This window comes from Mobula birostris, chromosome 8, assembly GCF_030028105.1.
Source record: "Mobula birostris isolate sMobBir1 chromosome 8, sMobBir1.hap1, whole genome shotgun sequence".
Classification (NCBI taxonomy): Eukaryota; Metazoa; Chordata; class Chondrichthyes; order Myliobatiformes; family Myliobatidae; genus Mobula; species Mobula birostris.
The window spans coordinates 129,245,408-129,259,331 of NC_092377.1; the positions used below are offsets into that span (position 1 = coordinate 129,245,408).

General features: G+C 51.9%; 1 protein-coding gene across 1 annotated transcript in view; it reads left to right on the forward strand.

Moving 5' to 3' along the window:
• The window catches only part of LOC140201698 (TYRO protein tyrosine kinase-binding protein-like), a 45,222-nt gene that overhangs the window by 14,828 nt on the left and 16,470 nt on the right, over positions 1 to 13,924 (forward strand). The window contains exon 3 of the mRNA XM_072266246.1: positions 6,492 to 6,617. Within this exon, the coding sequence (XP_072122347.1) occupies positions 6,492 to 6,617 (126 nt within the window). The remainder of the gene's footprint in view (positions 1 to 6,491; positions 6,618 to 13,924) is intronic.

Below are 13,924 nucleotides of genomic sequence, written 5' to 3' on the forward strand. Positions count from 1 at the left end.
GTTGTGTCCTTGAGCAAGGCACTTAACCATACAGTGCTCTGCGACGACACTGGTGCCAAGCTGTATCGGCCCTAGTGCCCTTCCCTTGGACAACATCGGTGGCATGGAGAGGGGAGACTTGCAGCATGGGCAACTGCCGGTCTTCCATACAACCTTGCCCAGGCCTGCGCCCTGGAAACCTTCCAAGGCACAAATCAATGGTCTCACGAGACTAACGGATGGCTATATATATGTATATTCCAATAAATTGGACCCTTAACCTCATAATCTACCTCTTTATGACCTTGCACCGCACTCTCTCTATAACCGTAACACTTTATTCTGCATTGTATTATTGTTTTCCTTGTACTAGTGTACTGTTGTGATGAAATGGTCTGTGTGGATGGCAAAACTATACCTCGGTCCATGTGACATGTGACAATGATGAACTAATTTAGCAACTGTATTCGTGCAGTGTCAGGTTGCCACAGGATGGCTACTGGTATTGGTTGGAGGAACAACACCTTATATTCCGTCTGGGTAGCCTCCAACCTGATGGCATGAACATCGACTTCTCTAACTTCCGCTAGGCCCCACCTCCCCCTCGGACCCCATCTGTTACTTATTTTTATACACACATTCTTTCTCTCAATCTCCTTTTTCTCCCTCTGTCCCTCTGAATATACCCCTTGCCCATCCTCTGGGTCCCCCCTACCCCTGTCTTTCTTCCCGGACCTCCTGTCCATGATCCTCTCGTATCCCCTTTTGCCTATCACCTGTCCAGCTTTTGGCTCCATCCCTCCCCCTCTTCTCCTATCATTTTTGATCTCCCCCTCCCCCTCCAACTTTCAAATCCCTTACTCACTCTTCCTTCAGTTAGTCCTGACGAAGGGTCTGGGCCTGAAACGTCGACTGCACCTCTTCCTAGAGATGCTGCCTGGCCTGCTGCGTTCACCAGCAACTCTGATGTGTGTTGCTTGAATTTCCGGCATCTGCAGAATTCCTGTTGTTTACTGGTATTGGTTATTGGTTGTTGCTCCAGTTTCCTCCTATAGTCCAAAGACATGTGGGTTATACTCAGTAAGTTGTGGGCATGCGAAGTTGGCGCAGGGAGCACGGCGACTCTTGCGGGCTGCCCCCAGCACATCCTCGGACTGTGTTGGCTGTTGTCACAAACAGTGCATTTCTCTGCAAGTTTCAACGCACATGCAACAATCTTTACAGTTAGAGGCATGTAGACCAACACCTTAATAGACAACGAGTACGGGAATACAGTCCCAGCGAATATGAATAGAACTGGTGTATGTGGAGGAGGTTAGCATGGATGAGATGGGCTGAACAGTCTGCTTCTGTGCTATACACCACGATAAGTCTCTGAATCAGAATACAAAAGAAGGTACAGATTTATACAAAACTGGGCATACCATAGCAGGGGTATTGTGTACAGTTCTGGTCACCTGACTGTGGGGAGGAAGTGATTGCTCTGGAGAGGGGGGCAGAGGAGATTCCCTGGATGTTGTCTGGGATGGGGAGAGATGGGAAAGACTGGGTCTGCGGGGGGTGGAGGGGGGAAGGATCCTGATAGGGGTGGACAGAATCATGGTAGGGACAGACAGGGTGGATTGTAGGAAACCCTTTTGTCATGTTCCACGGCCGTTCAAGTGCCTGTCCGGAGACACCTTCAGTTTTCTCAGGGTTTCTGCCCCCACCACCCTCTCAGCCTGTGTCCCAGGTTCCAGCTTCTCTCTGAGGAGGTGGAAATCTCACCTGGGTCCCCTTCACACCCTAATCCTCCGGTTTTGGAAAGGAGGAGGGAGTGCAGCCTCCAGCTCCTGTGAATCTGGCACCCTGGCATCTACTCCGACCACTTTCAGCCAGGCTGAGATGCAGAGCAAGGGCCGGACTGAATGGGATCGGTGAACCAGGAACGGGGTTATTTTTGACACGTGTACAGTGAAAAGGTTTTGTTTGTGTGCCTTCCAGACAGATAATTCCATACATCAGCGCTTCAAGGTAGGGCAGAGGGAAATAGAGTGCAGAACTGAGGGTTACAGTTAGATGGCAAGTGCAGTGCAGGCAGTCAATAAGGTGCAAGTTCACAGTGAGGTGGATTGTGAGGTCAGGGGGCCCATCTGGTCATATTAGGGGACGTGAATCAGGATCATGTTAATTACTTGTGCCATTTGTCATTTGTTGTTTTGTGAGCAGCAGTACAGTGTAAGGCACGTTACAGAAAGTAAATAGTGCGAAAGATGTTGCTCGTGGTTCACTGGGAGTTCAGAAACCTTTTGGTGAGGAGAAAAGCCTGTTTCTAAAACATTGAACGGGTGTCTTCAGGCTCCTGAGTCTCCTCCCTGATGGTAGTAGTGGGGGTGGTGGGGTAGTGTCGAGGTTAGCACAACGCTTTACAGATCCAGTAACTGGGCTTCAATTCCCACTGCTGTCTGTAAGGAGTTTGCACGTTCTCCCCGTGACTGCGTGGGTTTCCTCTGGGTGCTCCGGTTTCCTCCCACAGTCTGAAGATGTAGGTTAATTGCTCGTTGTAAATTGTCCCATGATTAGGCTAGGGTTAAATCTGGGGTTGCTGGGCGGCACAGCTAGAAGGGCCGAAGGGCCTGTTCCACATTGTATCTCAATAAATGTGCAGTATGGTGAGTAGGGGGCATGATGCAGATGGTGAGGGTCCTCAGCAATGGATGCCAGCCTCTTGACTTACTATCTTTTGAAGATGTCCTCTATGGTGGGAGGGTTCTGCTCGTGATGGAGCTGGATGAGTCTAGAAAACCCCTTGCCATTCCTTGTGACCCTAAACACTGGAGCTTCCACCCCAGGCAGCGATGCAACCGGTCAGAATGCTCTCCACTGCACATTTGTATAATTCGCTAGCGTCTTCGGTGACTTACCAAATCTCCCCATAGGCTACTGAAGTAGAGCATCTATTGTGTCTTCTTTGTGATTGTGACGATTTGTTGAGTCCCCTGAGGTGTTGACACTCAGCGACTTTCCACTACTGGTACCTCAATGAGGACTGGTGTGTGTCCTCCTGACTGCAAGACCATTCAATAGTCTTATTACAGTGGGATAGAAGCTGTCCTTCAGCCTGCCGGTGTGTCATTTCAGGGTTTGTATCTCCTACCTGATGGCAGGCAGGAAAAGGGGTAGAATAGAAAACGTCTGGGGTGGGAGGGGTCTTTGATTTTGCTGGCTGCTTTACCGAGGCAGCGGGAGATGTAGACAGGGTCTGTGGAGGGAAGGCTTCTCTGTGTGATGGAGAGGACTATGTCCACAACTCCACAGTTGGTGTGAAGGCCAGCCCAGGTAAGGTGGGCTGAAATGTCTAAACATATAACAATTAAGAAAGAAATTAGGAGGGCTGAAAGAGGGCATGAGGTGAAGGAAATTCCTTAGGGATTCTACAGATATGTTGAGAACAAAAGGATTACAAGGAACAAAATTGGTCCTGACAATTTTGGGAAAGTTGTTGGAAGGTATTCTGCAAGACCAGATATATAAGTATTTGGATTGACATGAACAGATTAAGGGTCAACATGGCTTTGTGTGGGGTAGGTATTGTCTAACCAATCTTATAGAGGTTTTGGAAGAAGTCATCAGGAAAGTTGATAAGGGCAAGGCAGTGGATATTGTCCACATGACTTTGACAAGGTCCTATATGGGGGGGGGGTTGGTCAGGAGGGTTCAGTCACTTGGCATTCAAGATGAAGTAGTAAAGTGGATTGGACATTGGGTTTGTGGGAGAAGCCAGAGACTGGTAGTAGATGGTTTCCTCCGTGACTGGAGGCCCCTGACTCGTGGTGTGCCACAGGGATCGGTGCTGGCTCCGTTGTTGTTTGTCATCTATATCAACAGTCTGGATGGTAAGGTGGCTAACCGAATCAGCACATTTGCAGATGACATCAATGTTGGGGGTGCAGTGGACAGTGAGGAGGATTATTATGGCTTGCAGCAAGATCTGGACCAGTTAGAAAAATAGGCTGAGAAATGACAGATGGAATTTAATGCAGACAAGTGCGAGTATTGAACTTCAGTAGGACCAACCAGGGTAGGACTTACAGTGAATGGTAGGGCACTGAGGAGTGCGGTAGAGCAAAGAGATCTGGGGAATACAGGCCTATAATTCATTGAAAGTGGTGGCACAGGTAGAGAGGGTCATAAAGAAAGCTTTTGGTACATTAGCCTTCATAGATCAAAGTATTGAGTACAGAAGTTGTATAAGACATTGGTGAGGCCCAATTTGGAGTATTGTGTGTAGTTTTGGTCACTGCAAAGATGTAAGGCTGAAAGAGTACAGAGAAAATTTACAAGGATGTTGCCAGAACTGGAAGCCCTGAGTTATAAAGAAAGATTGAATAGGTTAGGACTTTGCTCCTTGGAACATAGAAGATTGAGGGGAGATTTGATAGAGATATACAAAATTATGAGGGGTTATAGATAAAGCAGATTTTTTCCCACTGAAGTTGGGTGGGAGTACAACTAGAGGTCATGGTATAAGAGTGAAAGGTGGGGAGGAACATGAGGGAGATCTTCTTCACACAGAGAGTCATGAGAGTGTGGAACAAGCTGCAAGCTCAATTTCAATGCTTGAGAGAAGTTTGGATAGGAAAATGGATGGCAGGGGCACGGAGGGTTGTGGTCCTGGTGCAGGTCGACGGGGCTAGGCAGTTTAAATGATTTGGTATGGACTAGACGGGCCAAAGGGCCTGTTTCTGTGCTGTACTTTTCTATGGTTCTATATAAGGTTTAAAACGCTAGCAGGAAGCAGTTGTGCAAATCTATGTGTTTGTAAATGGCACCACCAGTCGTGGGCTGAATCTCAAACAAGGATGTGTAGAAATACAGGAAGGAGGCAGAGAACCTTGTGGCACATTGCCATGGTGACAATCTTTCCCTTAGTTTCAGTCAAATAAAAGAGCAGGCCATTGACTTCAGGAACGGGGATGGATCACACACCTCTGCCTGTATCTGTCTGCAAGAGAGATTGAGAAGTTCAAGTTCCCTGGTGTGAACATCACCCATAGCCAGTTCTAGACGTCACAGCCAAGAAAGCTCACCAACACCTCTACTTCCTCAGGAGGATGTGGGAGTTTGGCAACTCCCTGAAGGCTCTCACCAATGCATCACATCTTGGTTGGCAACTGCACTGCTCATGACTACAAAAATCTGCAGAAAGTTGTGGACGCTGCTCAGAACATCACAGAAACCAGCCTCCCCTCCATGGACTCTTGTCACTGCCACAGTAAAGCAGCCAGCATAATATCAAAGACCCCACTCACCACTGACATTCACTCTTCTCCCCTCTCCCGTCGGACAGAAGATACAAAAGCTTGAAAGCACATACCACCAAGCCCAAGAACAGCTTCTACCCCACTGTTCCAAGACTCTTAAATGATCCCCCAGTACGATAGATTGTACTTTAGGCATCTGTTACTCTCACGAGACCATGGATTTGCTCCTCAGAAGGTTTCCAGGGCGCAGGCCTGGGCAAGGTTGTATGGAAGACTGGCAGTTGCCCATGCTGCAAGTCTCCGATCTCCATGCCACCGATGTTGTCCAGGGGAAGGGCACTAGGGCCGATACAGCTTGGCACCAGTGTTGTCACAGAGCAATGTGTGGTTAAGTGCCTTGCTCAAGGACACAACACGCTGCCTCAGCCAAGGCTCGAACTAGCGACCTTCAAATCACTAGACGGACACCTTAACCACTTGGCCACGCGCCAACAAGTTGTACTCCTGACCTCATAATCTATCTTGCATCCTGCGTCTTATTGTCTGTCTGCACTGCACTTTCTCTGTGCTGTTACACTTTATTCTGTATTGTTATTGTTTCCCCTTGTACTACCTTAATGGACTCCTTTGAGATGACAACAAATGTTTTCACTCTGTCTCAGTGCATTTGTCAATAACAAACCCCCCAAGCTTTCCACACAGCAGAGATGGAGGCTATTAAGCCCATCAAACTATCCTATCCCCCTTGATCAATGATTCAAGAACAGCTTCTTCCGCTCTGCCGTCAGATTTGTGATTGGCCCGTGAACACTGCCTCATTATTTTACCCGTTTGCACTATTCATTTAGTTTAAAGTAATTTTTATGTTTTTGCACTGCCACATCAGTTTTTAGCGATAATAACCCTGAATCTGTGGCCTAATCTCACCCACTCCCCCCAGGACTTTGCGCGCGCGCACACACACACAGACACACAGACACAGACACACAGACAGAGACACACACAGAGACAGAGACACACACACGCACACACACAGACCCACACAGACACTCACACTCACACACACAGACAGACAGACACTCACACACACAGACACACACACACACACACACACACACACACACAGGGACAGAAGTTGAAACTAAGCACAGGTCTACACGGGTGGGACATGGCAACACTACCTGCGGCACCACTGTGCTCAGCTACTGTCTGGGCCTGATGGAGTGGGGATGTACAAGACTTTCATTCCCTCCTTCTCCACCCTGCCAGTGTGTGAGGCCTGCTACAGGATTGGAACAGGAGCCCTCATTGGGATCATCGTCGGTGACGTGGCCATCACCATCCTCATTGCCGCAGCAACGTACTACTTAACCAGGCGATCGCTAGGCAAAAAAGGTGGGAAGCCTGTTTGTTGACGGTCGGCTCTTGAGGGAGGAGATGGCAGAGTCAGAGATGATCTTAACACAGGACCTATACCTTCCCATTCACTCCCACCGTCCACACCCCAATGAGACCTCACCCCTTCCCATTCACTCCCATCATTCACACTCCCAATGAGACCTCATGCCTTCCCACTCACTCCCATGGTCTATACTCCTAATGGGACCTCACCCCTTCCCATTCACTCCCATTGTCCACACTCCCAATGAGACCTCACCCCTTCCCATTCACTCCCATCATCCACACTCCCAATGGGACCTCACCCCTTCCCATTCACTCCCATCATCCACACTCCCAATGGGACCTCACCCCTTCCCATTCACTCCCATCATTCACACTACCAATGAGAGCTCACGCCTTCCCATTCACTCCCATCATTCACACTCCCAATGAGACCTCACCCCTTCCCATTCACTCCCACTGTCCACACTCAAAATGGGACCCACACCTTCCCATTCACTCCCATTGTCCACACTCCCAATGGGACCCACACCTTCCCACTCACTCCCATGGTGCATACTCCCAATGGGACCTCAACCTTTCCCATTCACTTCCACTGTCCACACTCCCAATGGGACCCACTCCTTCCCATTCACTCCCACTGTCCACAATCCGAATGGGACCTCACCCCTTCCCATTCACTCCCACTGTCCACGCTCCCAATGGATCCTCACCCCTTCCCATTCACTCCCATCAACCACAGTCCAATGGGACCCACCCCTTCACATTAACTGCCATCATCCACACTCCCAATGGGACTTCACCCCTTCCCATTCACTCCCATCATCCATACTCCCAATAAAACCCACCCATTCCCATTCACTCCCACCGTCTACACTCCCAATGGGACCAACCCCTTCCCATTCACTCCACCTTCCACACTCCCAATGAGACCTCACCCCTTCCCATTCACTCCCACCGTCCACACTTCCAATGGGACCAACCCCTTCCCATTCACTCCACCTTCCACACTCCCAATGAAACCTCACCCCTTCCCATTCACTCCCATCATCCACACTCCCAATGAGACCTCACTCCTTCCCATTCATTCCCACAAACGTCACTCCCAATGGGACCTTACCCCTTCCCATTCACTCCTATCATTCACACTCCCAATGGGACCCACCCCTTCCCATTCACTGCCACCGTCCACACTCCAAATGGGACCCACCCCTTCCCATTCACTCCCATCATCCACACTCCCAATGAGACCTATAAGTTCCCACTCACTCCCATGGTCTATACTCCTAATGGGACCTCGCCTCTTCCCATTCACTCCCACTGTCCATACTCCCAATGGGACCTCACCCCTTCTCATTCACTCCCACCATCCATACTCCCAATGGGATCCACCCCTTCCCATTCACTCCCACCGTCCACACCCCCAATGGGACCCACCCCTTCCCATTCACTCCCATTATCCACACTCCCAATGGGACCTCACCCTTCCCATTCACTCCCATTGTCCACACTCCCAATGGGACCCACCCCTTCCCATTCACTCCCATCATCCACACTCCCAATGGGACCTCACTCTTCCCATTCACTCCCATTGTCCACACTCCCAATGGGACCTCACCCCTTCCCATTCACTTCCATCATCCACACTCCCAATGGGACCTCACCCTTCCCATTCACTCCCATTGTCCACATGGCAATGGGACCAACACCTTCCCATTCACTCCCACTGTCCACACCCCAATGGGACCTCACTCTTCCCATTCACTCCCACTGTCCACACCCCAATGGGACCTCACCCTTCCCATTCACTCTCACTGTCCACACTCTCAATGGGACCTCACCCCTTCCCATTCACTCCCATTGTCCACACCCCAATGGGACCCACACATTCCCATTCACTCCCACCATCCACACTCCCAATGAGACCTCACCCCTTCCCATTCACTCCCATTGTCCACACTCGAATGGGACCCACACCTTCCCATTCACTCCCACTGTCCACACCCCAATGGGACCTCACCCCTTCCCATTCACTCCCATCATTCACACTCCCAATGAGACCTCACGCCTTCCCATTCACTCCCACCGTCCACACCCCAATGAGACCTCATCCCTTCCCATTCACTCCCACCGTCCACACCCCAATGAGACCTCACCCCTTCCCATTCACTCCTATCATTCACACTCCCAATGAGCCCTCATGCCTTCCCATTCACTCCCATGGTCTATACTCCGAATGGGACCTCACCCCTTCCCATTCACTCCCATTGTCCACACTCCCAATGAGACCTCACCCCTTCCCATTCACTCCCATCATCCACACTCCCAATGGGACCTCATCCCTTCCCATTCACTCCCATCATCCACACTCCCAATGGGACCTCACCCCTTCCCATTCACTCCCATCATTCACACTACCAATGAGAGCTCACGCCTTCCCATTCACTCCCATCATTCACACTCCCAATGAGACCTCACCCCTTCCCATTCACTCCCACTGTCCACACTCAAAATGGGACCCACACCTTCCCATTCACTCCCATTGTCCACACTCCCAATGGGACCCACACCTTCCCACTCACTCCCATGGTGCATACTCCCAATGGGACCTCAACCTTTCCCATTCACTTCCACTGTCCACACTCCCAATGGGACCCACTCCTTCCCATTCACTCCCACTGTCCACAATCCGAATGGGACCTCACCCCTTCCCATTCACTCCACCTTCCACACTCCCAATGAGACCTCACCCCTTCCCATTCACTCCCACCGTCCACACTTCCAATGGGACCAACCCCTTCCCATTCACTCCACCTTCCACACTCCCAATGAAACCTCACCCCTTCCCATTCACTCCCATCATCCACACTCCCAATGAGACCTCACTCCTTCCCATTCATTCCCACAAACGTCACTCCCAATGGGACCTTACCCCTTCCCATTCACTCCTATCATTCACACTCCCAATGGGACCCACCCCTTCCCATTCACTGCCACCGTCCACACTCCAAATGGGACCCACCCCTTCCCATTCACTCCCATCATCCACACTCCCAATGAGACCTATAAGTTCCCACTCACTCCCATGGTCTATACTCCTAATGGGACCTCGCCTCTTCCCATTCACTCCCACTGTCCATACTCCCAATGGGACCTCACCCCTTCTCATTCACTCCCACCATCCATACTCCCAATGGGATCCACCCCTTCCCATTCACTCCCACCGTCCACACCCCCAATGGGACCCACCCCTTCCCATTCACTCCCATTATCCACACTCCCAATGGGACCTCACCCTTCCCATTCACTCCCATTGTCCACACTCCCAATGGGACCCACCCCTTCCCATTCACTCCCATCATCCACACTCCCAATGGGACCTCACTCTTCCCATTCACTCCCATTGTCCACACTCCCAATGGGACCTCACCCCTTCCCATTCACTTCCATCATCCACACTCCCAATGGGACCTCACCCTTCCCATTCACTCCCATTGTCCACATGGCAATGGGACCAACACCTTCCCATTCACTCCCACTGTCCACACCCCAATGGGACCTCACTCTTCCCATTCACTCCCACTGTCCACACCCCAATGGGACCTCACCCTTCCCATTCACTCTCACTGTCCACACTCCCAATGGGACCTCACCCCTTCCCATTCACTCCCATTGTCCACACCCCAATGGGACCCACACATTCCCATTCACTCCCACCATCCACACTCCCAATGAGACCTCACCCCTTCCCATTCATTACCATTGTCCACACTCCCAATGGGACCTCACCCTTCCCAATCACTCCCATTGTCCACACTCGAATGGGACCCACACCTTCCCATTCACTCCCACTGTCCACACCCCAATGGGACCTCACCCTTCCCATTCACTCTCACTGTCCACACTCCCAATGAGACCTCACCCCTTCCCATTCACTCCCATCATCCACACTCCCAATGGGACCTCACCCCTTCCCATTCACTCCCATTGTCCACACTCGAATGGGACCCACACCTTCCCATTCACTCCCACTGTCCACACCCCAATGGGACCTCACCCCTTCCCATTCACTCCCATCATTCACACTCCCAATGAGACCTCACGCCTTCCCATTCACTCCCACCGTCCACACCCCAATGAGACCTCATCCCTTCCCATTCACTCCCACCGTCCACACCCCAATGAGACCTCACCCCTTCCCATTCACTCCTATCATTCACACTCCCAATGAGCCCTCATGCCTTCCCATTCACTCCCATGGTCTATACTCCGAATGGGACCTCACCCCTTCCCATTCACTCCCATTGTCCACACTCCCAATGAGACCTCACCCCTTCCCATTCACTCCCATCATCCACACTCCCAATGGGACCTCACCCCTTCCCATTCACTCCCATCATCCACACTCCCAATGGGACCTCACCCCTTCCCATTCACTCCCATCATTCACACTACCAATGAGAGCTCACGCCTTCCCATTCACTCCCATCATTCACACTCCCAATGAGACCTCACCCCTTCCCATTCACTCCCACTGTCCACACTCAAAATGGGACCCACACCTTCCCATTCACTCCCATTGTCCACACTCCCAATGGGACCCACACCTTCCCACTCACTCCCATGGTGCATACTCCCAATGGGACCTCAACCTTTCCCATTCACTTCCACTGTCCACACTCCCAATGGGACCCACTCCTTCCCATTCACTCCCACTGTCCACAATCCGAATGGGACCTCACCCCTTCCCATTCACTCCCACTGTCCACGCTCCCAATGGATCCTCACCCCTTCCCATTCACTCCCATCAACCACAGTCCAATGGGACCCACCCCTTCACATTAACTGCCATCATCCACACTCCCAATGGGACTTCACCCCTTCCCATTCACTCCCATCATCCATACTCCCAATAAAACCCACCCATTCCCATTCACTCCCACCGTCTACACTCCCAATGGGACCAACCCCTTCCCATTCACTCCACCTTCCACACTCCCAATGAGACCTCACCCCTTCCCATTCACTCCCACCGTCCACACTTCCAATGGGACCAACCCCTTCCCATTCACTCCACCTTCCACACTCCCAATGAAACCTCACCCCTTCCCATTCACTCCCATCATCCACACTCCCAATGAGACCTCACTCCTTCCCATTCATTCCCACAAACGTCACTCCCAATGGGACCTTACCCCTTCCCATTCACTCCTATCATTCACACTCCCAATGGGACCCACCCCTTCCCATTCACTGCCACCGTCCACACTCCAAATGGGACCCACCCCTTCCCATTCACTCCCATCATCCACACTCCCAATGAGACCTATAAGTTCCCACTCACTCCCATGGTCTATACTCCTAATGGGACCTCGCCTCTTCCCATTCACTCCCACTGTCCATACTCCCAATGGGACCTCACCCCTTCTCATTCACTCCCACCATCCATACTCCCAATGGGATCCACCCCTTCCCATTCACTCCCACCGTCCACACCCCCAATGGGACCCACCCCTTCCCATTCACTCCCATTATCCACACTCCCAATGGGACCTCACCCTTCCCATTCACTCCCATTGTCCACACTCCCAATGGGACCCACCCCTTCCCATTCACTCCCATCATCCACACTCCCAATGGGACCTCACTCTTCCCATTCACTCCCATTGTCCACACTCCCAATGGGACCTCACCCCTTCCCATTCACTTCCATCATCCACACTCCCAATGGGACCTCACCCTTCCCATTCACTCCCATTGTCCACATGGCAATGGGACCAACACCTTCCCATTCACTCCCACTGTCCACACCCCAATGGGACCTCACTCTTCCCATTCACTCCCACTGTCCACACCCCAATGGGACCTCACCCTTCCCATTCACTCTCACTGTCCACACTCCCAATGGGACCTCACCCCTTCCCATTCACTCCCATTGTCCACACCCCAATGGGACCCACACATTCCCATTCACTCCCACCATCCACACTCCCAATGAGACCTCACCCCTTCCCATTCATTACCATTGTCCACACTCCCAATGGGACCTCACCCTTCCCAATCACTCCCATTGTCCACACTCGAATGGGACCCACACCTTCCCATTCACTCCCACTGTCCACACCCCAATGGGACCTCACCCTTCCCATTCACTCTCACTGTCCACACTCCCAATGAGACCTCACCCCTTCCCCTTCACTCCCATCATCCACACTCCCAATGGGACCTCACCCCTTCCCATTCACTCCCATTGTCCACACTCGAATGGGACCCACACCTTCCCATTCACTCCCACTGTCCACACCCCAATGGGACCTCACCCTTCCCATTCACTCTCACTGTCCACACTCCCAATGGGACCTCACCCCTTCCCATTCACTACCATTGTCCACACTCCCAATGGGACCTCACCCCTTCCCATTCACTCCACCTTCCACACTCCCAATGGGACCTCACCCTTCCCATTCACTCCCATTATCCACACTCCCAATGGGACCTCACCCTTCCCATTCACTCCCATCATCCATACTCCCAATAAAACCCACCCCTTCCCATTCACTCCCACCGTCCACACTCCCAATGGGACCTCACCCCTTCCCATTCACTCCCACTGTCCATAATCCCAATGGGACCTCAACCCTTCCCATTCACTCCCATTGTCCACGCTCCCATTGGATCCTCACCCCTTCCCATTAACTCCCATCATCCACAGTCCAATGGGACTTCACCCCTTCCCATTCACTCCCATCATCCATACTCCCAATAAAACCCACCCCTTCCCATTCACTCCCACCGTCCACACCGCAATGGGTCCCACCCCTTCCCATTCACTCCCATTGTCCACACTCCCAATGGGACCTCACCCCTTCCCATTCACTCCCACTGTCCACCCTCCCAATGGGACCCACCCCTTCCCATTCACTCCCATCATCCACACTCCCAATGGAACGCACCCCTTCCCATTCACTCCTGCTGTCCACACCCCAATCGGACCTCACCACTTCCCATTCACTCCCACCGTCCACACTTCCAGTGGGACCAACCCCTTCCCATTCACTCCACCTTCCACACTCCCAATGAAACCTCTCCCCTTCCCATTCACTCCCATCATCCACACTCCCAATGAGACCTCACCCCTTCCCATTCACTCCCATGGTCCATACACCCAATGGGACCTCACCCCTTCCCATTCACTCCCACCGTCTACACACCCAATGGGACCAACCCCTTCCCATTCACTCCACCTTCCACACTCCCAATGGGACCTCACCCTTCCAATTCACTCCACCTTCCGCACTCCC